Source organism: Pan paniscus, chromosome 6 (assembly GCF_029289425.2).
Source record: "Pan paniscus chromosome 6, NHGRI_mPanPan1-v2.0_pri, whole genome shotgun sequence".
NCBI classification, from domain to species: Eukaryota; Metazoa; Chordata; class Mammalia; order Primates; family Hominidae; genus Pan; species Pan paniscus.
The window spans coordinates 52,259,208-52,285,965 of record NC_073255.2 but is presented as its reverse complement, the minus strand read 5'-3'; the positions used below and the strand labels follow the sequence as shown (position 1 = coordinate 52,285,965).

The following is a 26,758-nucleotide window of genomic DNA, read 5'->3' as shown; positions in this document are numbered from 1 at the left end:
CAATTCATACATTTAAAATAATTTTAGGAAAGTTTTTTATCTGAAATAAGGTAAGCTTTTAAGGCATATGTATGACTTTCGGCATGCATAGAATCATAGAATGTAAACATTTCATGGCCTTGGAAGACCCACTTCTATAAGGCAGTAGGGTGACTCGAGAAATAGCTTTTCATTGTATTATAAATGCCCTATACAAAGTTTTTGAGGATTTTCATTAATTTCCCTGTAACCCCTAGATTTTGAAATCTTAGCTTAGTGGGTGGTGAACTCCCTACCTTGCTGGTCCTGAATTCTTACAAAAATCAAATCAGCGAGGATCGAAGGTGGAGAGGATTGAAGGTGGAGACAGTCTAAACCCATCCACGCCTGCAGGGTCCCTCTGGGGCCTCCAGGTCTGTCCTGTTTCACATGCTCACCACCTAATTGAGGGGTTCTTCAGGCCTGGAAGGCAGGTCTGGAACAACAGCCGGGCCCAGCCCTTTTCAAGGCATTGAGTAAGCACTTTATAAACATCTTGCCTCCTGTTTCATAGGCAAGAAAGCTGAGGTTTGGGGTGCGTCATACGTTTTTATAGGCCCATTTCCTCAGCTGTCTGTTCTACTGTCCTAAGGAGGAGGACCTGGGCTGGAAGTCTGTCCTCAGCGGTGCTGTGCTGCAGCGATGGTGCAGCATCCCTGTGGTTGGAAGTGAGAGGGAGGACCAGGAGGGGAGAGAGACATCCGCTCTGGTGTTCCCTCACATCCTGTGGTCCAGAAGGCAGCCCTGGGCTTGTTTCCCAGGAGGCTTCACCCTGGAGGCTCCTTCTCCCAGGACACTTCCTGGGATCGTTGGACAAAGGGCCTGAGTCTGTATTGAGCACCGGCTATGTTCAGCACTTTACTCCTCCACCCACTCTGGAACTGGGTCTAGTGTTCCAGCTTTAAAGAGGAGGCCGGGCTGGGCGCAGTGGCTCACGCCTGTAATCCCAGCACTTTGGGAGGCTGAGGTGGGCGGATCACGAGGTCAGGAGATCGAGACCATCCTGACTGACACGGTGAAACCCCATCTCTACTAAAAATACAAAAAATAAGCCTGGCATGGTGGCGCGTGCCTGTAGTCCCAGCTAGTCAGGAGGCTGAGGCAGGAGAATGGCATGAACCCAGGAGGTGGAGCTTGCAGTGAGCCAAAATTGCGCCACTGCACTCCAGCCTGGGCGACAGAGCGAGACTCCGTCTCAGAAAAAAAAAAAAAAAAGAATAGGCCAAGAGAGGCTGGGGGTGATGCTGGTAGGATTTGCACCCGCCCTCATCTTGTTTGCGTAGTGTTCTACCTGCCCTGAGAGGCAGCATCTCAAGGGCGGGTGCTCCCTGAACCAGGTCTTCAGTGATGAGTAGTTATTGCCCCACGGCTCCGTCCCTTTAAGATGACTCATGGGAGGCAGCTGAACAACTCAGTCATGGAGGGTGACCCTCAGGCTAAGATGTGTCTTCCCCCCTACCGCCCACCAAGAGAGCGTGGGACGGCTCTCTCCCCTGGGCTGTTTATGGGCTGGTAGCTGCATGGTCTTCCTGAGACCAGGCGGGCGGGGCAGTCTCCTGGGAAGTGCCTAGCTCCTCTCCTCTCTTCCCAGCTACCTCCTCCTCCTTCCTTCTCTTCTCCCCTCTCTTCTCTCCCACCCTGCCTTTACAAACTTCTCCCTCCTCCTCTTGCCCTTCTTCCTTTTCCTCCTCTCTGCTCCCTCCCTCCTTCCTCCTCATTATTTTCTGTGGCCCCTTCTTCCTACTGTCATTCATCCAGTAGTCTTTTTTTTGAATGTTTTGTGCTTTTTGAGTCGCTGTGCTCGGCTCTAGGCCCATGAGTGAAGTTTTTGCCCTAGAGGATCCCGTTGGGGACATGGGCTTTCTGGCAGGAGGGAACCTGCTGATACTGTGTAGCCTACAGAGGCCTTGATGAGATGGGGTGGGAGAGGTCAGAGGAGGACTCAGATGGACGTGTCCTGTGAGTTGGCTCCAGGTTGGAAGGGGTGTTATTATACAAACAGATGAAGCATCCCAGGCTTGAGGCACCCACAGAGGCTGATGCTGTTGTAAGGATGTCTGTCTTGCAAGGAAAGTCGTTGTCTTGGAAGGTTGAAACCAGATTTTGTAGGGCTTACATATTTGCATATTTTGTTTTGGGAAGTGTTAGACCTCTGCCTAGTGCAGGTTTGTAAGGATTAAATGTACTCAGTCACATAAGTCTCCCAGGACAGCACCTGGCAGAGGATGAAACTGCATCGATGTGACCCTGCGGCATCACCAGGTCACTTTCCTCTATCGGACCAGACTGTGGCTTAGTCTTTGGGGCAGCCACTGCCTCTTCCCTCTGGAAGAGCCACCAGCACCCCACCCACCCCATAGGCCCTCTCCCCATGGTGCTGCGTCTTATCCTGTCCCACCCTGTAGTGGGCACCGCAGCCCAAGCGTGTGGTCTGAGTAGACATTACATGCATCTCCGTTGTAGCAGTTGGAATGAGGCTTTGAGTGGGCGGCGTGGGTGGGACCTGGAAGGGGTGTGGTGGAGGTGTGGGTTTGGCACTTGATAACTGAGGCAGGCCGAGGAACAGGTGGGGCAGGGCGGAGAGGGGCTGTGAGTGGGTGCAGGAGGCGGTGGCCTCCTTTCCTCAGTGTCCCACCTGCAGCCCTTGGGAGTGTTCCCAATGGCCTCCAGGCCACCCTGGGCTGGCGTTCTCCAGCCTGCCATCTCCTCCTGGTCTTCTACCTGTTGCTGGCTCTAACCTGCTTGGCATTCAGACTTTGTGTCCCTCAGGCCACTGGAACCCGCCAGCCGCCTCTTGCTGCCCCAGCTGATCCCGCCATTCTGTCCCCAAGCCCTGCTGATCTAGCACTGTCCACCCACCCTGGCCCTGACCTCTCAACTCAGGCTTCACCCTTTGGTCTCAGCTTAAACAACAGAGGTGATTCTCCCACAGTCCTGGAGGCTGGGAGCCTGAGATCCAGGTGTGGGCAGGGTGGTTTCTCCTGAGGCCTCTCTCCTTGACCTGGAGGTGGCTGTCTTCTCCCTGTGTCCTCACCTGGGCTTCCCTCTGTGTGTCTATGTCCTCATCTCTTCTTACAAGGACACCAGTTATCATTCATTCGGGCCCAGCCTAATGACCTCGTTTTAATTTACCTTTGTGAAGACCCCATCTCCAAACACAGCCCTATGCTGAAGTGCTGAGACCTTCAACTTATGGATTTTGGAGGGACACCATTCAGTCTGTAACAACTCTGTTTATTAAATAAAACTCTCCTAGAAAGTTTAGTAAGATTACTAGCGCAGTCAGGTGCCATTGACGGCCCAGTCCCTGTGGCTGTGGTTTGTCACCAGCCTTTATCCTGAGCACGTTCAGTGTGCGGCCTGCATGAGAGGATGCGGTGGACATGTGAGTGGGCAGTGCAGGGCTCCTGCTCCCGGGAGTCTGGGTCCTCCAGGGAGATGAGCATGCAGATAGCTAGGGCAGGTGGAACTGAGTGTGGCAGAAGGTGTGCGGCAGCAAGAGCTAAAGGTTAGGTGGGAGAGACGGTTTCCAGCGTGTCAGAGAAGGAGTGGCTTCACAGCAGAGCTCACATCTGTGGTCGACCTGGAGAGTAGAAACCCAGGGTGTCACTGCCAGCGCTCCCATCAGAGTCGGGAGTGCATCTTTTGCCAAAGCCCAGAAATCTCAGTGCTGTTGACTCCCTCTGAAAACGATCTAAGGGAACAACACAGGAAGAAAAAAATGCGGTTGCACGCTTCTCATTATTGGCAAAGCATCTCTAGAGAGGAGCGGGAGCCATCCCCTCCTCCCGTTCACGCTTCTTCTGGGTGTTCTGAGGGTGTGCAGTGCAGGAGTAGAGCCGGATTCCTCCTCTCCAGACTCTTCCCACCTTCCAGTGACCCACTCTGCCATGCTCAGCACAGGACACCCATGCCGCCTTCACTTTGCCCGTCCTTCAGTTTTTCCCTGTGCCTGCGTGACGTGCCCTGCTGCAGGTTCACTGAGCAAACCTTAAGTTGAGAAGGCTGCAGTGGGGGAAGAAGTTACAGGGCCTTTTCTGTGTAAAGTTCAGATATGCAGGTGGTTTTATTTCTTTTGGCAACAGTCATGGCTTGGAGAGGATCCTAAGGAGCAGAAAGCATGTGCATAGATTTACACCCTGAAGACTGCAGATGTCTTGGTGCTGTCAGTCTGGGTGTTTTCTGAGGCTGTCTGTGTACTTTTGAAGGCGGAAAGTGGCTTCCCAGGCAGGCTAACCATCCTTCATCCTCCTCCTTCAAAAGGCCTCTTGTCCTCTTTGAGTTTTCCCCTCCATGGTTCTGGTGTCTGCCTTGCCTGCAGGGACATCTGCCTGGCTTTCCTCATGAGGGCCTCTGCACTGGGACTTACTGGCAAAGATCACAGTGGTCAAGTTCACAGAGAAGGAAGGGCCAGAGTCAAGTCTAACTGCAGAAAGTGACTTGGGAAAACAGAGCCCCACTCGCCACTCCCTGGACTGAGTTACTAGCAGATGGAGCTGCTGCAGGCAACAGCAAAGCTGACCTTGACCCGCCGTCTGCCTGCGCCTCGACACAGCCAGCCCATCCCTGCTCAGCCCCTCCCAGCTGCACACCTGACCCGTCCCATCTTTGCAATGTGCTTTTCGCAAAAGGTCAGATTCTTAAGTCTGCTCCTTTCAAAAGGGCAGAACCTCAAGAGGTTTAGTAAATATGGCATTGTCAGGCAGTGCCATGGGGAGGGCAGCCGAGGCGTTATGTAACCCTGTTCAGGAATTCTTGTGGGCAGCGGGCCCATCAGGAGTCTGGCAGGGCTCCAGGGGCCTGATCCGGCTTGCTCCCTCCCTGGTCTCGGCTCTCAGGTCCAGAGTTTGTAAACACATGCTTCATCTTGCTGCCCCTGCTTGGACAAATCCACGGCCACTTGAATTTTGTGTTCATGGTTGCTGGCTCTAGAACCTTGCTCCAGTGACCTGACTTGTAAACAAAGGTGTTGCCTGCTCAACAAGTTTTCACAAACAAATAGTGCTGTTGCTGGTTGTTTCTTACCGAGGGCACTTACATAAGGCCAGGGAAAATGAAAGTGTTCTCCTGAGACTCTGCCCCAGGAGAGGTTTCTACAGATCTCTGTTGGACGCATCACAGCATTATTTTGTGATTGTCTTTTCCTCTCCCTTTTAGACTGGGCTGGGTCTTAATCCATGCTGTCATCTCAGCATAGTTGACTTGGTTGTGTTTTCGTTTGCAGCCAATATTTACCCACCTTTCAATTGCTTTAGGTCATGAATTACAATATTGTCTGAACATCTGAAGTCATTTTCAGCTCCAACTGAAGAAATCATGGTTAGTGTTGGCCCTGCCTGACTTAAATCTTTGACCTATGGGGCTTAGCTATCTAACTTTTTACCCTCCAAATATGCGGTTGTAACTCATTCTCTGAGTTCACAGATTCCTTGAGGCCTGCGTAGACAGTTGCCTGGGCCACCAGTGGAGTGTTGAATGAGAATGTTACTCTTTTCTGTTAGGGATGCTTTGAGGGTTCTGCTCTTTTGCTTAGTAAATTTAGGGGAAGCAGAGCTGAATAGGAGCTGCCCAGCAACGGCTGGCATTGGGGGAGGATAGGAACCTGAGGGCTGACTTCTGAATTGGGGACTGGCATTCCTGGGGCTGATACCTTAAGCCTTGACTCTCTTGGTACATGGTGCTTTTTCTCTTGTTGATGGAGAGTTTGAAATAAAAATACACTTATGTGGCCTAAAGTTAAGCAAGTCCTCAGTGTCTTTAAACACTGGATTGATGGATAACTACTTTGAGAATTCCATGTGTCTGCCTTCGACTTGGTGTACTCCAGGAGCAAATGAGGTCAAGGCAGGGCTCCGTTCCTGGTCACCAGCAACTTGTCCAGTCCAGTCAAGGGCACAAGCATATTTTTATTTTTATTTTTTGAGACTGAGTCTCTCTCTGTCGCCCAGGCTGGAGTACAGTGGTGCAATCTTGGCTCACCGCAAGCTCCACCTCCCGGGTTCATGCCATTCTCCTGCCTCAGCCTCCCGAGTAGCTGGGACTACAGGCGCCTGCCCCCATGACCGGCTTTTTGTATTTTTTTAGTAAAGACGGGGTTTCACCATGTTAGCCAGGATGGTGTCGATCTCCTGACCTTGTGATCCGCCCGCCTCGGCCTCCCAAAGTGCTGGGATTACAGGCGTGAGCCACCGCGCCCGGCCGGGCACAGGCATATTTTTATACCACTATTAGAAAATAAATTTTGGCGATGGTTTCTGAATTGCCTCATCAGACTAAAAGAAAGCAAGAGTGCTTACAGGCCTTCCTATTGAGATCATCATTCACCCTATATGTTTTTGAGTACCAAGTGCCCTCTCTCTAGAAGCTTATGCCCTTTAAATAATATATTCATATAAATATAGCATATCATTATTGGCTTTATGAATTATATTAATATGTAGTGCTAATTTAATCTTTATAACAACATAGCCAGGTCAATATCATAATACTCATTTTGCAGTCAGAGAATTTAAAGTCTAAAGAGGCTGCAACTTTCTCAAGATCTGAGTGCTCCCAGCGATTTGTGATGTCAACATCACACCCACGTACTTTTGTGGTTGGCTCTATGATAGCATGGTGACAGGCCGTGCGCAGCCTTTGTTGCGGTGCTTGCTATTTCTTATTTCATTTTTCTATGCTACAAAATTGTGACTGCACATCTTTGAGTTGTTATTTTAAATGCAGATATTCTAAAATCTGAAGGCAAAGGATCAACATATTCTAGAAACACTCTGGGGAGACCCAGGTAAATAAAGTTAAAGCCAGAGGGATGAAGGGAAAATTATAGACTTGAATCAGTCTAATCTTTACGAAATGTTTGCATTACTATTATATCTTAAAGGGAGGCATTTGGGGGCCCTCATACCAAGTACCATGTTGATTGTTCTTTCTGTTAAGTATTACAAGCATAATTCTGATCTCTTGCCATTGGTCCTAAAAAGATTTGTTGATGTAGATAATGCATAATTATTGCACACTATGGAGGGCTCCTGGTTGGTGAGTGGATTTTGTCTCAAGATCTGACCTGCTGTGTTGATGGTGGTTGCTGGGAGCCCCGAGTTAGGGAAAATCCTGTGGTTTTCCGTGTCTTTCAGAAGAAGCCAGAGTCAGTTCATGATTTGGTCAGGAGGACTGGGGGTGGGGGGTGGTGTTTACCTCCATTAATCAAGAGGAAAGAGGTTTAATATGAAACAGGGAGTGTGTATGATGAGGCCGTTAGGATCTCAAGCCAGCAAACAAAGTTAGCATTAAAATACACAGAGAAACCCCTGAAGGGAGGGCCACATGATTTCAGGCAGCAGTTGTTCTCTGCCAGTGGGATAGACTGCTCTTTCTTTCACTGTGGAGCCTTAGGAGTATTTGAAAGCTTGTGCTGTGAAAAATAGGAATCTTACAGGAGAATCATATGGGGCCTGGAGAGGAACCTGTTTGGGACAGGCCGATTCCCATCTCCTGCCGCTCTGTACCTCCTGGGCACCGTGGCCTGCCTTCTCCTCCCTTCTGGTATGTGGAGGGAGCTGGGATTGCTGCGGGAGGAGCAGTGTGTTTGTGTGTAGCTGCTATGAGGAGCAGTGGGGGGACCTGGGGGAGCATCCTGGATTCCTGAAGAGGGAGGGCAGGACCTGGCCTGGAAGGAGGCCCTGCGCTGGGCGGGGCAGTACTGAAGGGAGGGGCACGGTGAGCTGCGGTTGGGGATATTCCACTGTGCCCCTTATGCGGCCCGTACTGGAGCCCACAGCTCCCTCTGTTTTCACCCAGGACACTCCCTGCCTGCCAGGACTGAGCCCACAGCTGCCTCCTGAGGAGTTTCCTGACTCCTGTGGGCAAATGTTGGCGCCCATGGCAGCACAGGCTGCGTGAGCTATCAGCTGACGTCGTGTTGTTGTTTTTATTTTTTTTAAATCTCTGGTTCCCTTAAATATTTATAAAATTTGAGAGCAAGACTGGCTTGAATTGAGGCCTCTCTTTTCCTTTTCCCTTCCCTAACCACTTTTCACTCCCCATTTGCAAGGCACTAGTGGGAAGAAGGCAGACAGGGAGAGGTGGGTGCTATCATCTCTAGCAATGGGGGCGCATGTGTGGATTTACCCTTGGCCAGAAGGACCTCCCTGTGGGGATCTCTACAATATGCCCCAGGTTGAAGCATTTGATGGGTGGTCAGTGTAGTGAGTGTGGGGCATGGGGAGCTCAAAGGAGGGGCCCAGATACTCTCAGAACATCCTGGAAGGATCCCTGCAAGGGCAGCCTTTGATTGAGTCTTGCTGAGAAGTCAGACAGTCTCAGACAGAGGTGGTAGATTTGTGGCCATCGTGCCATTGGCTGTTGGAAAGCAAATTGAGGCAACATTTCTTCACAATGCCAGTTTTCTACTTGCAAACGCCCTGGTTCCTGGGCCCCTGGAGGCCAGGCCTGAGTCTGAGCCCCATGTTTACAGCACCCCTGGCCAGCGCCAGGCCGTACAAGGGAGACCCAGTCATGTTTGTCAACAGGGAACATCCTTCCACAGTCTTAATTATATTTTTTTGGTTTATTTACCCGTCCCTTTCCTTGTAGATAGCACAAAGGTAAACATCTTCTGGGTCTGCCTGGAGTCACAGCTCCCTGCCTCCTGGGCTGGGTTTCTGGGCTTTTTGTTCCTCTGGTGGATGTTCATCTGGTTAGGGAAGACCCTCCCTGCAGAATTCTCCCGCATGCTGGTCCGGATCATACCTGCTGCGGTGGCTTCTCATTTACTGTTGTGAGGCATGTGATATTTTAAAGCCATCTTTCTCCAAGAAAAGTCTCTTTTACGGGAACGTGGCTGTCTCTGGTAGTCACTACCCCACAGCCTCGGGGTGGGGGAGGTACCTGCCTGTGCACGGTTTGGTCTGAGAGCAGAATCCAGCCTGTCCAGGGCCTTCGACCTTCTGGGGATTTGGGAAAGTGCCACTACCTGGTGGTCCTGTCCCTGATCTCTGAGTGAGGGGTGTCCCTGTCCCTGCAGCTCCCCCAGCTGTGGCCTGAGAACCCTTCCAATAATGCCAGTGCTGCGCACGGTCACAAGAAGCAGGGGGGCCCTAGTTATAAAGGCAGGTCAGGACACTCAGGCTCCTGCTCTGCCCACCGTTCCCCACATGCCAAGCATCTGCAAGGAGGGGCTTGCTCTACCCTTTGGCTCATTGGCACAATCATTTAGGGTGCTTGAGCTGCACCCTGGGGACCTCATGAACCCCAGCTTGAGTTCAAATCACATCAGGGTGATTCTGAACACTTGTCTAAATGCCAACACCCTCTCTGTCTCCCTCTCTCCCTTCCTCCTTCTTTGTGTCTCTGTCTCTAAATTACAGCATGCACATAATCATTTAGGATAGTACACACAGTAATGACTGGCTGCTTCTTTTTGGAAAACAAAAAGCTTTAAGTTGCAACATGGAGCATTGAGATCAAAGAAAAGCTATCACAATCAGTTGTTAAAGTCTAGAAAAAAGAGACCATGGAATTCTGTTTTTCGGATGTGTTCCAAAACAGGGCACATTCACGTGGTCTGAAAGGGTTTAGGTGTGGCCTCTCTGAGGACTAGCGATAGTGGTGTTCAGAGCCGTGGTTCCACAGGAGCAGCACAGGGAACACATTGAAGCCTCCAGTGGAGCCCCGCACCCAGCAGCAGCAGTGTGGTGCCTCTGCCTGCACCCCAGCTGTCTGCAGGCGCCTGTGCCCCAGGGCTGAAGTTCCACTCCAAAGCGTGAACTCCCAGCCAGAGTCCAGAGGGGAGGCCCTGCTGTGCCGGCCTCCGCGGAGTGTGTTCCTTGCCGGGAACGTGTGTCCCCCGCTGCAGCTACTTTGTTTTGTTTTGTCTCTCTAACCCAGGTGAAATGCTACCACAAGAAATACCGCTCGGCCACCCGTGACGTCATTTTCCGCCTGCAGTTTCACACTGGGGCTGTGCAGGGCTACGGGCTGGTGTTTGGGAAGGAGGATCTGGACAATGCCAGCAAAGGTGAGGCGCGGAGCTGGTGGCCCTGTGCTTGTGGGCAGCTGCGGTTGAACCTCCTTGGTTGATTCTTTCACTATCCCCTTTACCCTCTTTCCAAAATTCAGCCTACTGACAAAATTGTTCCCAAAGTAGGAGAAAATGATCATTGATCCCTGGGGGAAAAAAATTATGGATAACCAATGAAACTGCCTATACTTTCTGTATCATGGGGTGTCTTTATTGCAGATTTGGGAGTGGTGCTGTACTGGTTGGAATAAAGGACAAAGTCAGTCCATACTTTTCCGGTTAATCGCCTCCACAAATGTGTTAAAATACATTGTTTTTTTCAGATGACCGTTTTCCTGACTATGGGAAGGTTGAATTAGTCTTCTCTGCCACCCCTGAGAAGATTCAAGGTGGGTAGCTTGGTGGAATACTGGGAGGTCCTTGTTGACACTGGTGAAAGGTGCATGATGGCTACGCTGGGGCTGTAGTACTAGTCTCCTGCCTTTGTGCATATTTGGAGATTTCTGTGATTAATTTTATTTAAATGTAGGATATTGGATAGTGGAACAAGAAGGCCCACTTGTGTCAGTAAGCCCCAGAAGTGGCGTGACTTGCTCACAACCACTCAGCCAGGAGAGCCTTGGGCATGACTGGCCATTCTTGTAGGAGTAAGGTAGTATTGCATTGTGGTTTTAATTTGCATTTCTCTGGTGGTTAGTGATGTTTAGCATTGTTTCATGTGTTTTTTGGCCATTTGTATATCTTTTGAAAAATGTCTGTTCATATCATTTGCCCACTTTTTGATGGGATTATTTGGTTTTTTTTTTTGAGGATTTGTTCGAGTTCCTTGCAGATTTTGGATATTAGCTCTTTGTTAGATGCATAGTTTGCAAATATTCTCTCACTCCGTGGGTTCTGTTTACTCTGATGATTATTTCTTTTGTGGTACAGAAGATTTTTAGTTTAATTAGGTCCCATTTACTTATTTTTGTTCTGTTGCATTTGCTTTTGGGGTCTTAGTCATGGATTATTTGCCTAGGCAAATGTCCAGAAGAGTTTTTCCTAGGTTGTCTTCTAGACTTTTTATGGTTTCAGGTCTTAGATTTAAATCTTGGATCCATCTTGAGTTGATTTTTATAATATAAGGTGAGAAATGGGGATCCAGTCTTATTCTTCTACATGTGGCTAGCCAGTTTTCCCAGCACCGTTTGTTAAATAGGGTATTCTTTCCCCAGTTTATGTTTTTGTATGCTTTGTTGAAGATCAATCAGTTGTAGTCAGTTGTATTTCTGGATTCTCTATTCTGTTCCATTGATCTGTGTGTCTACTTTTATACCATGATGTTTTGGTAACTATAGCCTTTTAGTATAGTTTGAAGTCCAATAGTGTGATGCCTCCAGATTTTTGTTTTGTTTTGTTTTTAGGATTGCTTTGGCCATTTGGGCCCCTTTTTGGTTCCATATGAATTTTAGGATTTTTTTTTCTAATTTCGTGAAAAATGATATTAGTATTTTGATAGGAATTGCATTGAATCTGTAGATTGCTTTGGACAGTATGGTAGTTTTCAGTATATTGATTCTTCCAATCCATGAGCATGGGATGTGTTTCCACTTGTTTGTGTCATTTCTGATTTCTTTCATCAGTGTTTTGTAGTTCTCCTCGTATGGATCTTTCACGTTTTGATTAAGTATATTTCTAGTTTTTTTTTTTTTTTTCAGCTGTCGTAAAAAGAATTGAGTTCTTAATTTGACTGTCAGTTTGGTCATTGTTGGTGTATAGCAGTGCTACAGATATGTGTACATTGATTTTGAAACCTGATACTTTACTGAATTCGTTTATCAAATCTAGAAGTCTTTTGGAGGAGTCTTTAGTGTTTTCTAGGTATATGATCATATCATTGGCAAATAGCAACAGTTTTAATTCCTGTTTTCCGATTTAGGTGCGCTTTATTTCTTTCTCTTAGCTGATTGCTCTGGCAGTACTATTCCAGTACTATGTTGAATAGAAGTGGTGAAGGTAGGCATCCTTGTCTTGTTCCACTTCTCAGGGGGAATGCTTTCAACCTTTCCCCATTCAGTATGACATTGGCTATGGGTTTGTCATACATGGCTTTTATTATTTTGAGGTAAGTCCCTTCTATGCCTAGTTTGTTGAGTGTTTTTATCATAAAGGGATGCTAGATTTTATCGAATGCCTTTTTCACATCTACTGAAATGACATATGGTTTTTGTTTTTAATTCCGTTTGTATGGTGTATCACATTTATTGACTTCTATATGTTAAATCATCCCTGCTTTCCTGGGATGAAATCCACTTGATCATGGTGTATTATCTGTTTAATGTACTGTTAGATTCAGTTAGCTAGTATTTTATTGAAGATTTTTGCATCTATGTTCATCAGGGATATTTGTCTGTGATTTTCTTTTTTTTTTTTGTTGTTATATTCTTTCCTAGTTTTGGTATCAGGGTGATACTGGCTTCATAGAATGAGTTAGTTAGGGACAATTCCTCTTTCTCAGTCTTTTGGAATTGTTCAGTAGGATTGGCACCAGTTCTTTGAATGGATGGTAGAATTCAGCTGTGAATCCATCTGGCCCTGGGCTCTTTTTTATTGGCATTAAAAAAATTATTGATTCATTTTCACTGCTTTTTACTAGTCTGTTCAGGGTTTCTATTTCTTCCTGATTTAATCGAGGAGGGTTGTCTGTGTCCAGGAATTGACCAATTTTCTCTCAGTTTTGTAGTTTATATACATAAAGGTGTTCATAATAGTCTTGAATGATCTTTCGTGCCGGTTGTAATGTTTCGTTTCATTTCTAATTGAATTTATTTGAATCTTCTCTCTCCTTGGTTAATCTAGCTAATGGTCTATCAGTTTTGTTTATCTTTTCAAAATACCAGCTTTTTGTTTCATTGATCTTTTGTATTTTGTTTCAATTTCATTTAGTTCTGCACTGATTTTTGTTTTTTATTTTCTTCTACTAGCTTCGTGTTTAGTTTATTCTTGCTTCTCTAGTTCCTTGAGGTGTGACATGAGGTTGTCAATATGTGATCTTTCAGACTTTTTGATGTAGGCATTTAGTGCTATAAACTTTCCTCTTAACACTTGCTTTGCTGTATCCCAGAGGTTTTGATAACTTGTGTCACTATTATCATTCATTTCAAGGAATTTTTAAATTTCCATCATGATTTCATCATTAACCCCAAAGTAACCAGCATTTTAAAAAGAGAATTAGAAGTATAGTAGGCTGCAAGTATTATGTGCGAAACAATTTTTTTTCCCTAAAAAATATATTTCAAAAGAAACCAGTCCCTATATCATCAAGGTGAATTGTCCAGATCCATCACCAAGATCCACATGCATGGGAGTTTTGTTTCCCTTTTTAATAGCTGTGGAAATAATCATGCTTTTTCTATGTTCATTGTCACAGATTTAGGCAAAAACCTTTAAATACATGGCTTGTGTGTTAAAAATCCCCTTGGTATTCCTAAAAAGACTTGAAGGGAGGAGTGTGGATCTGAGAGCATGGAGCCTGGATTCAAATCTGTGGGCTCTGAGGCTCAGAGACAGCTTACCGGGCCTCTGTGTCCTCATCAGTGAGGTGGTCTGAAGACTCCTGTTTTGCAGAAGTGTCCAAGCCTGGTTCACAGTGGACGAAAGATCAGTGCTTGCTTATCCCTTCCCCCTCGTGGCTTTAACTATGGTTCTAGTTGTGGAAAATCCTCCACAGTCTCTGATTAGTGTTGTGGCTCCTGGCAGGAGGGTGGAGGATGGAGAGGCCTCTCTCTCCTGCTCAAGTCAGGCTGCTCACTTGTCCTTATGGTGGAGTCGGGTGGATGGAGGTGATGGGTTTCACTGGGACTAATGTTGCTGCCTGTGCTCTGTGCAGGGTCCGAACACTTGTACAACGACCACGGTGTGATTGTGGACTACAACACAACAGACCCACTGATACGCTGGGACTCGTACGAGAACCTCAGTGCAGATGGAGAAGGTGCGTGTGTTCATCTTGTGTGCAGTTACGGAGGCAAAGGGCACAGGGAAGACAGCCCACTCAAATATCTGAAGTATTTTGCAGTCTGCTAAGAAGAAAAAATTACCCCTGTTTTCTCAGAGGTCCAGAATCACACCTTCGTGTGACACAGTTGTGAGTTTTGAGGGTCTTCGTGAGAATAAGGCACGGTGAGTTTGGGTCAGGGCTTTTTGTGAAGCTGTAACGGGTGGATGAGCTGTCAGTGAAGTTACATCCAGGAGCTCCTTGGCCTGAACTTGTGTGTATGTATAATGCCAGGGACCGTTCCCCCTTCTTCCCTCCCTTCCTCTTTGCATATGGGGATGCCAAGCGCTGGCCATAGCCAACCTAGCTACTGTTGTACGGCCCCACACGCAACAGACATCTTGTTTTAATTTCTGTTTGCTTGTTAGTCTAGTGTTCCTGATTTATGGCTGTATCATTTAAATCTCTGTTTTCGTGAAACCGTCTCACTCAAACATGTCCTCTGTTCACCTGTGTAATATGCACATTGGGTCATAGCTAGGAGCGTGAAGGAGGAAAGGAAGGAAGGGGCAGCTGTGTGCTGGAATCTCCACAAGACACAACTGGAGGCTGATTTCAAAGGAGGGGAATTGAGGCTTTTCCTAGCATGTCATGCTGATCCCTTGTCTTTTTCAACCGCCGATTGAGAATCAGACTTGCTTTGGGAAAGAAATTAAAACACTTTTTGTCAGATTAGTTACATCCAGATGTAAAATAGCTAAAAGCAAGTGTTGTGGAAAGAACCGCAGTAGCGCCTCATCTTTGTGGATCGCTGAGCTTCCCATGACTCCAGGAAGGGGGTGTCTGTGGTTAGTGAGAAAGGACACCAATTGTGTGTCCCAGGGCAGCACATGGCTCCTCTCTGTTGTCCTGGGGAAAAGCTTGCTCCTTCATAGGCCTTGTGGGATGGAATTTCAACTCAAGGAATTGTTGCAACCCAAATACACCTGGACCAGAGGTGGAGACCCACAGATGGAATGTTGATGGTAAGGACATTAAAACACAGATGAAATCTGGGGCTAGTGGGCAAGTTGTGGACGGGGAGAGCTTTGCTCTGGCCTGTAAAGTAAACAGAGTGTTCTTTGCTGGTGTGAATTATTCAGCACACCGGTCCTTCCAGATAACCAGCACGTTAACAGAAATGTAGCTGAAAACTCTTGCAAAATGATACATTGTCTCTCAAAAGATCACAGTGCACACTGGAATCTTAAAGCTGTGAGAATAATTTCATAAGATTTATCAAACAACAGTTATCAAACTTTTTGATCACAGAGCTCTTTTTCCAGTAGCGTCTGTTTGCATCTGCATAGCTATATTCTGTCCATCACATGGTGATGTTTTCCACTGGAGGAGAGAAGGGTGAAGCGGTGGCTGGTGAAGTGTGTAAATAATCAGCGCAAGGCAAGATGGGGAAAGAGGCTAATTTGGAGAGCTGGATGGGGACTCTGAGGACAGCTGACTTAGCATCCTAAATTCCAGGCTGAGGCGAGTGGATTTTACCAGAGAGGTCCCTTGCTGCATGGGAGCCAGTGAGCAGCGCTCTGTCCTGAGGTGACGAATCAGTGGCTGTGCCGAGTCTCACGGAGAACAGGGAAGCGAGTTGTGGAAAGGTCATTCTCGTGATGCTGGGAGGTTCCTTGCTTGCCAAGGGAGGGGTGAGCCTGGAGGGTTATTGACCATGAGGGAGGCAGGGGTTCTAAAACACAGGTGGGTGTTCTCTGTGCCAATGCTGTAAGAGGGGAGCAGTGAAGTCCGGTGGACAGTGTGGAGGAGCCCCAGCTCCTGTAAGGAGCATGCTCTGGAGGGCAGCTCTGTGCTCAGTCCCTCCGTGGGTGCCCCGCTCTTGTCTGCAAGCTGGCTCCCAGCTAAGCCTGTGACCTGCCTGCGGGGCAGGCTTTATCCTTCCCATGTCACAACCAGGGAACTGAAAGCTGGGCGCCTGCAGCACGTCACTCACAGGTGGTGAAGGACCTACGTTGATTTTATGTAGAAAACATATAGACAGAAAATCAGTTGAGTGTTCACCATCCTTTAGGGGTTACATGAAACTTTACAGAGAATCTGTGGAATTACGTGTGTGAGCGTGTGTGTATAGATCCATACATTGTGGAGGACTTGCCGTTATCACTGGGTGAAATAGACAGAATTCAGTCTTAAAGACTCTCAGCCACCGCAGTGTCTCCTGAAGATGCAGAGGGAGATACTTCTTTACTTTGAGGCCCTCTCAGCCCATTCACGCTGCCTTGACAGATGACCATAACCTGGGTGTCTTAAACAACAAGCGTGTATTTCTCCTACTTTGAGAGGCTGGGAAGTCCAAGATCAGGCAGCCAGCCTGGCGGATTCTGGTGAGGGCTGTCATCTGGTTGCCAACTCCTGCCTTCTTGTGTCTCCACATGGTGGTGAGGAAAGGGAGCTCCTTGGAGCCTCCTTTCTGAGGGCATCAATCCCACTTATAGGGGTTCCACCCTTATGCTCTGAGCACCGCCAAAGGTCCTGCCTCCTAATACCATCACTCTGGGGATTAGGTTTTGACATATGAATCTTAGGGGACACAAATATTCAGTCCATAGCGGATACTCAATGCATGTTTCTTGAATGAATGATTAGAGAAGCAATTTGAACTTTAAATATCTAAGGCCCTGACATTACAAATCACAATTCCCATTGGTGTATTTTTCATGCAGCATCTTCTGAGCCAGTGGTGTGAGCAGGTGGGAGACTGCTGTGGACTGTGTGGTTGGAGGTGGTGGAGCCATGCAGGTGATGGTCTGGGCATGCACTCGGGACTCTGTGTCACCGAGAGTTGGGTCTAGGGGCGAGTAGAGAAGGTCTGGCATTGCCATGCAAAAGATGGAGCCAGTTGGGAGTGGGTGCATAGGAGTTCTGGAAAGAAACTGAGAAGGACAGGGCAGAGTGGGAAGGACACCCGGGAGAGAGTGGTTCCCAGACAGGAGGGTGAGGAGTCGGATAGGGTGCCAAGGCAGCCAGGTACACTTTGCAGCCAGATTCACAGCTTTGTCATCACTGCTTCCAGGCTTCATAAAGCAGCAGAGACCCCCTTTATGGGCAGAGTCACGCCCAGACTCCTCAGGGATATAGTGGGTGAGAGTGCAGCCTCCTCCCAGTGCCTGGTTCATCCCTTGCAGCCTCGATGATATCTGAAGCCCATGAGCACCCCCAGGGAGGTGGAGTGACAGGGGAGGACTCAGAGCGAGCTCAGGACTGGTATCCGGATGCTTAGCCCAGAACCCGCCGCACGGAATCTGAGTCCTCTCCCAAAACTGGATCTCAGCAACCTTCCCTTGAACCACTGCCTGAGCATTCTTGAGAATTCCAGCTCCTGAGTTACAAACAAGCACGGAGCCTTTCCTCAAATCTGCATCCGCTCCTCCTGACCCTCCATCCCCACGTGCTGTCTGGCGTGTCTGGGGTACCTGATTCAATGGAGTGAGTTTTATGCTTTTCTTTCTTTCTTTTACATACATTTAAGCTTGTATCAATATTTTTTGAAGATGTAAATTATCAAAAAGATGGAATAATGACCGCCATCTTACCGTCTAGAGATGAAGCACTCGTCATTGGTGTATTTTTGGCATGATTTCTAAATATCATGTAATTTCTCGTAGTAGGATCAGCCTGTGCATTGTTTTATAGCCTGAGTTTTTCACTTAACCCACCTCCTTGAGCATCTGTGCACATCTTTAAACTTTCTTCCCATGTCCTTCTCACTGAGCACACTGGATTCCCTTAGAGGGGCTTCCAAAGTGCGTTTGATCTTATTGCTGCACTCCTGCAGGGTTTCCAAGTTCTCCCTGTGAGACACAAGGCTGCCATCACCACCTCTGCCATCAAAGTTCTGCAGAATCCCCAGGCTTGGGTCCTTTTGAGAAGGTGTTCCCCAGAAAGAGTAGTCACCTTTGGATAGAAAACTCATCCTTGCTGAATTTCCCTCCTCTCTTCCACTCTGCAGCCCTCCTCAGCCCCTCTTTGGCATGGAGGCCGGTGTGCTGCATTGGTGAGCTATTACTCCAGGCAGTCTTCGCTCTTGCCTGCGGTCAGCAGTGCCTGGCTCAGGTCCCTGGACTGGACGCCGCCTGGCGGGTGAAAGGCTGAGTCCCAGCCGCATTCCCACCAGGGCTTTAGTCTTCAGAGCTGTCCAATGCTTTGAGGAGTTAAGGAAGGTTTGGCAGCCTCTGAAACATTCTCTTTTAGCTGGGAAAATGATGTATTGCGGCACTCTTTTCCACCCCTGCCCCTGCCTTTTCTATCCCCCCCCCCCCCCGCCTGGTTAAAAAACCCCAAAAATGTTGACTTAAGCCGCATTTATCTCTAGCAGTGGTTGCCGTCCTGGAATGGAGCCCTCCGCAGCTGCCTTCAATCTGGGCCTGTTAGGGGAGCGCTGGCTTTGATGTGTGAGCACAACATTCTGCTTCTATACTCAGAAAGGAGCCGGCCTTGAATCCGTTCCAATGTGGGCAAGTGATTACAAACGCCCTGTCTACAGCACAGAGAGGAGCACATGGTCCTGGTCTCCCCGTGGGTCTGTGGTCCTGGCAGGTGGTGGCTGCAGGGGACGGCAGTCGTGTCAGTGTTCCCAGGGGTAGTTGCTGTCCCCGAGGAGAGGGAAGAATGTCTCGCGGCACACAGTGTGGCTGCCTGCCGGAAGCCTCACTATGGTGTTTCAATCCTCGAGAGAGCCTGTGAGCCCATTTTAGAGATAAAGAGAGCAGATCCAAAGAGAAATCAAAAGCTAGGAACTGGCCAGGGACCCTGGTAGCCTTCTGGCGTTGTACACTGTCGGCGATGGCAGCTGTGGCTCAGAGTGTGTCTTGTGCTCAAGACCGTGCAGGACAGGGCTCATACCCTTGACTTTCCTCTTTGAGACTTTGAGACTCAGTGAGACTGGGCTGAGTCTCACTGGGTGCCCCACCTCCTCGTCACACAAGAGGGCTGTGGGTGGGGGGATTTCTTACCCTAGCAGGATGTACCTGCTCTTTCAGGATCAGACTTGCTGTGATGGTCTAAGGGAATGCCCACAGCAGCATATGTGTCCCTGGATTTGTATTGTCACCACCAAGAACGCAGTGTGTAGACAGATCCCACTACTCCCTCCTCTTCATGGCTCAGAGTGATGAAAGATGGCCTCGCTTCCTTTTTCTCCCCACCATTGGGCCTCAGCCCCTCCAGACAGGATTCTCCCCACAGTACTCTTCAGGGAGGCTCTGCAAAGCCCTGGACCCCCATGTTGCTGAGCCCTATGGAGAACATCTCATTTTCCTCGCTGGACGTCTCTGGAGCATCCGTGTCAGTGGCCACACTCCCCATTGGGATGCTTTCTACTTGCTCTCATAAGCCACATTCTCTTTCACTTTCCCAGTCTGTAAAGTGGCCTGTTGTAATTGGATGACTCTAAAGATACCTCCCTCCAACTCTGAGATTTTTGTTATCATACACACCATTTGTCATATTCACACATCTCATATTTTCTTGGGAATTGCCATGGCTCTGATGCTGGGGTGGGCGCAGGAAGAAACACAGCAGACCCTCTAATTGGGAAGACACAGATATACATCAGTTGTTGCCACAGGGTGCACCAGGTACCATAATTGGGTACCAGGAATTAGGAAAGAATTGAAGAGAAACAACCACTTTGCCTGTACAATCCAAGGAGATTCACGAAGAGGACAGCCCTTGCAGGTAGGGAATGCAGACAGGGTATGCCTAGCCCTGGGCATGGGGCATAGGCGAGCAGCACATATTCATGGGGTGGAAGTGTGTTCCGCCTGGCTGGTGTGTGCAGGAGGAAGTAAGAGGTGCTGTGTGTGATGGATCGTGAGATCGGGGAATGTCAGCTTCCTTTCATGAGCCTGGCTCCTTTGCTGGGTGACAATGAGGATCCCAGGTGCCACATGACTGGAGGATACAGAGAGGTAACAAAGAGGCTGGAAGACGCCCTCTGGGAGGCAGAGTCTGGAGAGGAAGGAGAGTAGAGAATGGGCTTCTGGACTCCCCAGCTAAGAACTGACGGAGGCCTGGACTTGGGTGTGGCTCTGGTGATGGATAGTAGGGGCCTTTAGATATTTAGGAGGTAGATGAGTGAGACTCTGTGACAGATTTAGAGGAAGGGTTGAGCAGCAGGGAAGCTTCAAGAATGTCTGAGGGTTGGAGATGAAGGCCTGCTCTGTCACTCTTGTCCTTGGTTTCTTGCCTTGACCTAGGACTTTTTGAGTGCAGCTCAAACTTACCAATCCAAGAGTGTGCAGGACGAGGGCTGTGGCATTGCCAGGCCTGGGCTCTGCCACTTTAAGTGGATACCTTGATGAACATTCCCAGAATCCAGGCTTTGGGGCTCCCATGGGGCTGCTAGAGCAGGCAGACAGAGGAGATTCACATTTGTCTGCAGCCTTCGCAATAAGACACAGTCCTGAAGTGGCCATACCGCGTTCTCAGAATACTTTTCCGAGCTCCAGGAATGGGCTACCACGACGACATGTTGGGTCAGGAAACGCTGGCTGCAGTGTGCAGAGCTGGCCGGGAAGTGCCAGATCAAGCTGAGACCATTCAAGTATTGCCACTTTGAAAATGGATTTGAAAAATTTCCTCCCCAGACATTGTTGGGTTTTAAGATTTGGAAATTGAAGTAAACTTTGACAACTTTAGTGGAGGAGGGGGCCGATGGCACCTGACAGATCCTTCAGTCTTGGCTCTGCTTTTTGCTGAGTGCTTGGGTATACACAGTGCCTTGTGTCTGCAGCCTCGGTCCTTGTTGGCAAGATGGAATGCTGTCCCCCAGCATCGAGAGCTGCTCCAGGGCGCTTTGCATGGTATTCAGCCACCCTATGACATTTGACTCTGCACCAGGCAGAAGAATATTTCTTTAGGTCTTGCCCCCAAACCGGGCTTTTCTAAGCATTGCTTGCTTAGATAGCTCCAGTAAAAAGCAGCTGTCATCAGGCAACTGAAGTTGTATGAGACAGAAACGGGCCAGATGGGCGGGTAGTCCTGTTCTGAGCCTGAGATTTCCTCCCTCTGCATCTCTTGATTGTGAATTGAGGCTGCAAGCCTCCAACCCACAAACACCAAAGGACCCCCTTGCAGGCGTGATCGCAGACCAAACAGCAAATCTTCCTCAATGTCACCTGAGAGAGTGGCCTGGGGGCGCCGGCTTCCTCCTGTCTCAAGTGCGAGAGGCCTACCCTCTGTTAAAACCAGGATCAAGTCGTGTGGGTGTTACTTTCAAAAAATTGATACACTCCATCAGAAGAGTGAGGGTGGCATTGGGGGCAGTCAAAAGAGTTGTTCCAGTCCCTGAGCCGCCATCTCATTAAGTGTTCGTTACTTTTCGAATCCAACAGGAATCAGAGGAATTGGCTCAAGTTGTATGTTGTCCTGTACAAGTTTGCAGAAATCAGCCCACAAGAGTGGCCTTAATAGTTAAGTAGCATCACCCCCTGGGACAGAGAAAGAGGTGCCGAGAGTTGGCTGGATTTGTCCTGGGTCCTCAGGGCCTCCCAACCCCCAGTCGGCACACAAACCTTGGGCCTCCTCTGCTTCCTGGGAGGAAGGGTACCCCCGATATCCCACTGGACGGGGTGTCCTGTGCATGCAGACGGGTCTACAAGGTGGATGGCTTGTTTGTATTTCTGCAGTTACTGTGTCTTCTCCCTCTTCTTCTTCTTCTTCTTCTTCTTCTTCTTCTGCTTCTGCTTCTGCTGCTTCTTCTGCTTCTGCTTCCGCTTCCGCTTCTGCTGCTTCTGCTTCCACTTCCGCTTCTTCTTCTGCTTCTTCTTCTTCTTCTTCTTCATCTTCTTCTTCTTCTTCTTCTTTTTCTTCCTCTGCTCCTTCTTCTGCTTCTGCTTCTGCTGCTTCTGCTTCTTCTGCTTCTGCTTCTTCTGCTTCTGCTTCTTCTGCTTCTGCTTCTTCTGCTTCTTCTGTTTCTGCTTCTGCTTCTTCTTCTCTTCTCCTCCCTCTCCCTCTCCCCTTTTTCTTCTTCTTTCTTCTTCTTTTTCTTTTTTTTCTTTCTTTGAGAGGAAATCTCGCTCTGAGACCCAGGCTGGAGTGCAGCGGCCCAATCTTGGCTCACTGCAACCTCCACCTCCCGGGTTCAAGCAGTTGTCCCTGCCTCAGCCTCCCGAGTAGCTGGGACTACAGGTGCCTGCCACCATGCCCAGCTAATTTTTGTATTTTTAGTAGAGATGGGGTTTTCACTATGTTGGCCAGGCTAGTCTCGATCTCCTCACCTCAGGAGATCTGCCCACCTGGACCTCCCAAAGTGCTGGGATTACAGGTGTGAGCCACCACGCCTGGCCTACTATGTCTTCTTAGAGTCCAGAGGAGCTGTGCTTCTTAATCTCTTTTCACTTTCCTCTGCTGTTTGTGATCAGTATCTCCATTGCTCTTTGGTGACCCTGCCCACTTAACCAACATGCATGCAATGATTCATGCCCCTGCCCTACCTTCCTTCCCCAAAGCTGCAGATCTTTGGACTCTAATTCCCACCTATGGGGACTACAACCTTGACTGTTCTTCTGTTGGTGGATTCCCTGAGATGTGAACCTGGAAGAGGGCTCCATCCCCACAGTCTCCCTGGGACCCTGAGCCACGAAGCTTCCCACACCCAGCGTGAGCAGCAGTGTGTGTGTGTGTAGACCCTGGTGTAATGAGGGTTTGGTCCATATTCTTCTTACAAGGCCCTTGCTGCCACCACTTTCCAAGTTACATCTCAGTCAAGCCCCTCTTCCCAGATGTGCTCTTCTGCCCATCTCCTGGTAGGAGTAGGGGGCCTGAATGGCACGTGATCAAACCTGCTGAGTTTCCATCTGTGTCTTCCTTGCGTAGAACCTTTCTCTCCATTGCCTGAAAGAGGCAGGTCTGCAACTTCACTGTGCCTCTCTGTAAGAGCCTGCAATTGCACTTGTGCCAAGTTGGGGAAAGAGAGCACCTGCTGACTTTAAGTATTTGATAAACAGAACCAAAATGTGAGAGAACGAGGCTGGGATTGAAGAAAAGCAGAGTCTCTTCCTCACATGCACATGCTTCTGTGTGCCCGGCCCACCATCCTCACCATCTTCTTCAGCCCTTGGCTGGAAGAGTAGAACTTGTGCGTGCCCTGGCTCTTCTCTTTCAGGCTTAAAGGAATGTCTGGGGAGGCCTTTTAGATTATGCATGCAAGACTGTCTCATCTGCTCCTTTCTTTGGAAAGTGCTGCAAGACGGAACTGCCAGGGCTTCCTAGGGGAGGGAAAGGTTGCGGATGACTTAGTGGAAAAGGGAGGTGTTCATACAAAAGGTGCAGCTGGGACAATCTCTTTGACTTGGGTCCTTTGTCCTTATGGGGACAGGGACCCCTACATGGAGGTGCACCCTCATGGCCTGCATCTCTGGCCCCATTCGGCCATCTGGGCTAGGAGACCACCATCCACATGCACGCTCCCTTTAAGCAAATGATTCTTCTGCCTTTTACAGTGACGTTCTTGGTGCTGGCGTTGACCTTAGGAGTAACAACACTCTTGGGGTCAACAGCTTTCAAACTCTATGCCTGTGGCTCCAGGATTCCAAGTTGGTTCTTAAGGAGCAGCCCCAGCCTCTCTCCATCCACTCCTGTCAGAACCCTCCACAGCCCCAGCCCCACCTTGATCTTTTTCTGTTTTTATATTGGGTTTCTGCATAAAGATTTGTTTGAAGATCAAGTTCTGCTATTGAAAGTTGGGCACTCTGGCCCTGTACAGTTGATTCTGGGACTTTAGATAGTTAAAGTTGTGTTTAAATGTTGACAAACAAGTTACTTGATGTTAAACATGCATTCAGTTGCATATAAATTGTCACTTACTCTCTCTGTAAGTCCAAGGACAGAGGGGATGCAGTTGTTGTATTCCGTTACTGTTATCTAAGATGCCATGGAGGGCAGGGCATGTGAGGTAGAAGGCATAGGTGTCAGAGACTAGTGGGCGTGTTCCTTACTTAAATTTTTTAACATAGCACAGATTGCAGAGGATATTTTATGTAAAACATCCAGCTATTTCTTGAAAAACAGGGTTGATATAATGGCAGCTTGTGCTGTTATGTAAGAAAAGCGAGCTTTAATGGATCTTCAGACTTGCTCAGTTTATCTTGCCGATAGGAGCAATTCTGACCTACTTTGGGGATGAAAGCTGGTTTCCACAGCACTCCTTTCCCCCTGTGGACACTGTGCTGGATGGGGACACATGCCAGGCTGAGCAAAGCTGAGACCGCCTCGGCTCGTTGCCTCAGCACAGCCATACACCTAGAGCCTGCCTGGCTGTCTGTCGGGGAGACCTGGCATGGAGGTCCATGGATCAGGGTGAGAGACAGGGTGACCACTTTGCTATGTGAGCCAGGAGTGTTATTAGAGCATGTCACAGAGAGGGAGCCAAGGTCAAGGCCTGTCGAGGGTGGACACCCAGTGACAGTTGCTCCGGCTGGAGCTGGGAGCCCAGATTTAAATCCCCAGGGCCCGAGAGACTGATGCGAAGTGCAGGGAAAGCCATTGACCCCAGGAGCTGGGAAAACAGGTTTCTGTGGACAGGAGGAGGGTGTCCCCAGCAAATGTCCTGTGTGCGCTCCGCCTGCACCTGCCTGTTGTGGATGTGAGGGGACCCCCTCCAGTTGATAGGGCCTAGGCGGAGGGTACAACAGTCCCCAGGAAGTTTTCTTCCACATTGCAAGAGCCAGAGATGTGTTTAGTATTTCTTTATAAATGCATAGTGATGATTTCTTAACAAGGAAAATACACCCTTTGACATAGTAGTCTTTCAGACTTCACCATGGAAAGTTGAATTAATTTAGGATTCATGGTGTTGACAGTCTATGGAAAATTATACTATGAAAATTCAATAGTATTTATTTTTGTCAGTGTGAATATGAGCTAATTTGTGACCTGGGATATATTCTCACTGAAATTAGGCCAAATGATTAGAGCAATAGCAAGATTTGGTGTTGATTGATTGTGGGAATTCTGCCAAGATCTCAACAGCTGTCCTTTGGTGGCAGCAGTAGCCATACATTGCCCCTGAACTCGTAGCAGTGAGTCTGGGATGCTGCTGGGCCCCTGACTGGGATGAGGCAGAAGGAAAAGCGGCGGGGGAGCCACCGAGTGATGGGCACTATGGGTGCTTTCCCGAGGGTGGGCAGAGGCTGCAAGGAAACCATCTTTCTCGTAGTATTGGGAGTTCATTCTTTATTCCTGTACACGTAATATATTGCTCTCTTGTTAATCATAAGTTGGAAGATTCCAATAGGTCACCTGGGGAGTGAAGGCAGAGTGTCACCTTCTGGGAAGCTCATGAAAGAAAACCAGAGGCCACATGTGCTTGTCAGGCAGGCTCTGTAGGATCCAGGATGCAGTCTCTATCTCCTCCCTGCCTCTCTGAGCATCGGCAGTGCTGGATGCTGCAGATACAGAGCTGAATTGGATGGCACAGCTCCGTGCAGAGGCCAGGACAGGGCTGGAATGGCTAATGGTTGTTGTTGTCAGAGCTCACCCTTGCTGAGTGCTGCTCATGAGCTGCACAACCTTCCGAGCGTGCAGCTTGCATTAACATATCTAATCTTTACCACACTGAGGGGTCAGAGGGCTAGTTGGTGAAGCCAAGAGTGGGGGCTTGGTCGCCGGCTGTGAATCTCCTTCTGCTGATGTGCCGAGCTCAGTTCAGGCAGGGACTGGATTGAGAGGCAGGAGACTGAGAGCACCATGAGTGTGTCCAAAGCAGGGTGCCTGGTGCAGGAGCCAGGATGCAGAGAAGGGTAGAGAGCAGACTGGGAGTGAGTTCACTGGCTGTGGCGTCACTTGACCTGTGCAAGGCAGGCGAGGTTGTCTGTTGGGAGTGGACAACAGTCTGGGGAGTGGAGGTGTTGAGAGCTGGGACAGCTTGGAGGAGCTTCCCCTGGCAACAGGTGGTTGTTGGGTGAGCAATGTGGTGTGCTCAGTGATGTGTGGACGCCACACTGGTATGGCCTCTGTGATTTCAGAGGCATGCACATCAGCAGGGGCATGAACGTGGGCCACAGGCGAGGGAGACAGCAGGCCTTGTGGGTCTAGATGGGCTAGGAGAGGAAGCACCATGGATCTGTGTTGCCCTTGATGTCTTAAATTTGGTGCTGGAGTTAAACATACATTGGCTCTGACTCCCCTGTGCTGAGGGAAGGGCTGGATACATGCAGAGAAGAGCAGGAGCCAGGGAGCTGTAGCGGCTGCTAGAGAAAGGAGAGTCCTGGCCACCACTCCTGAAGAGCTCAAGGCTTTCAAAGTTTGGTGGAAGTTGAGGGTATGTCATGAGAAATTCTAAAGTCAAACCAAAGAAAGTTATCTAAAGTCCAAAGAGTCAAGGCCAGGGCCTCAATAAAATGTTGATGGTTTCCCAGGAGAAGCCACAGAACTGCCTGTGATGAGAGTGTTTGAACCTGGACCAAGGGAGGCATGGACGTTTGGGGGATGGGCTGGGAAGTGAGGGACAATGGCAGCCCGCAGGGCTGGAGAACGCTGTAGCCAGGGGTACCAGTTTCCAGAGAGAAATGAGTTTTGGGTGAAAGTGTTCTGAAGTGGAGTGCAGGAGGCACAGGCTGCCCCTTCCCGGCCTCTGGGCACACAGCTGCCCCTCCAGAGACCCCCTGGGACGGGCCTGTCTGCCCATGTGGGTGGGGAGGGGCCTGACATTGGAGCAGGGATCACACAGGCTCAGTGTGGTG

General features: G+C 49.0%; 1 protein-coding gene across 4 annotated transcripts in view; it reads left to right on the top strand.

Annotated features, from left to right (window-relative positions):
- TNS3 (tensin 3) overlaps positions 1-26,758 on the top strand; it is a 307,731-nt gene that overhangs the window by 171,389 nt on the left and 109,584 nt on the right. For all 4 annotated transcript variants that reach the window (XM_008975482.5, XM_034964064.2, XM_034964063.4 and 1 more), the window contains exons 14-16: positions 9,904-10,033; positions 10,360-10,425; positions 13,905-14,009. In XM_008975482.5, coding sequence (XP_008973730.3) covers positions 9,904-10,033; positions 10,360-10,425; positions 13,905-14,009 — 301 coding nt within the window. The remainder of the gene's footprint in view (positions 1-9,903; positions 10,034-10,359; positions 10,426-13,904; positions 14,010-26,758) is intronic.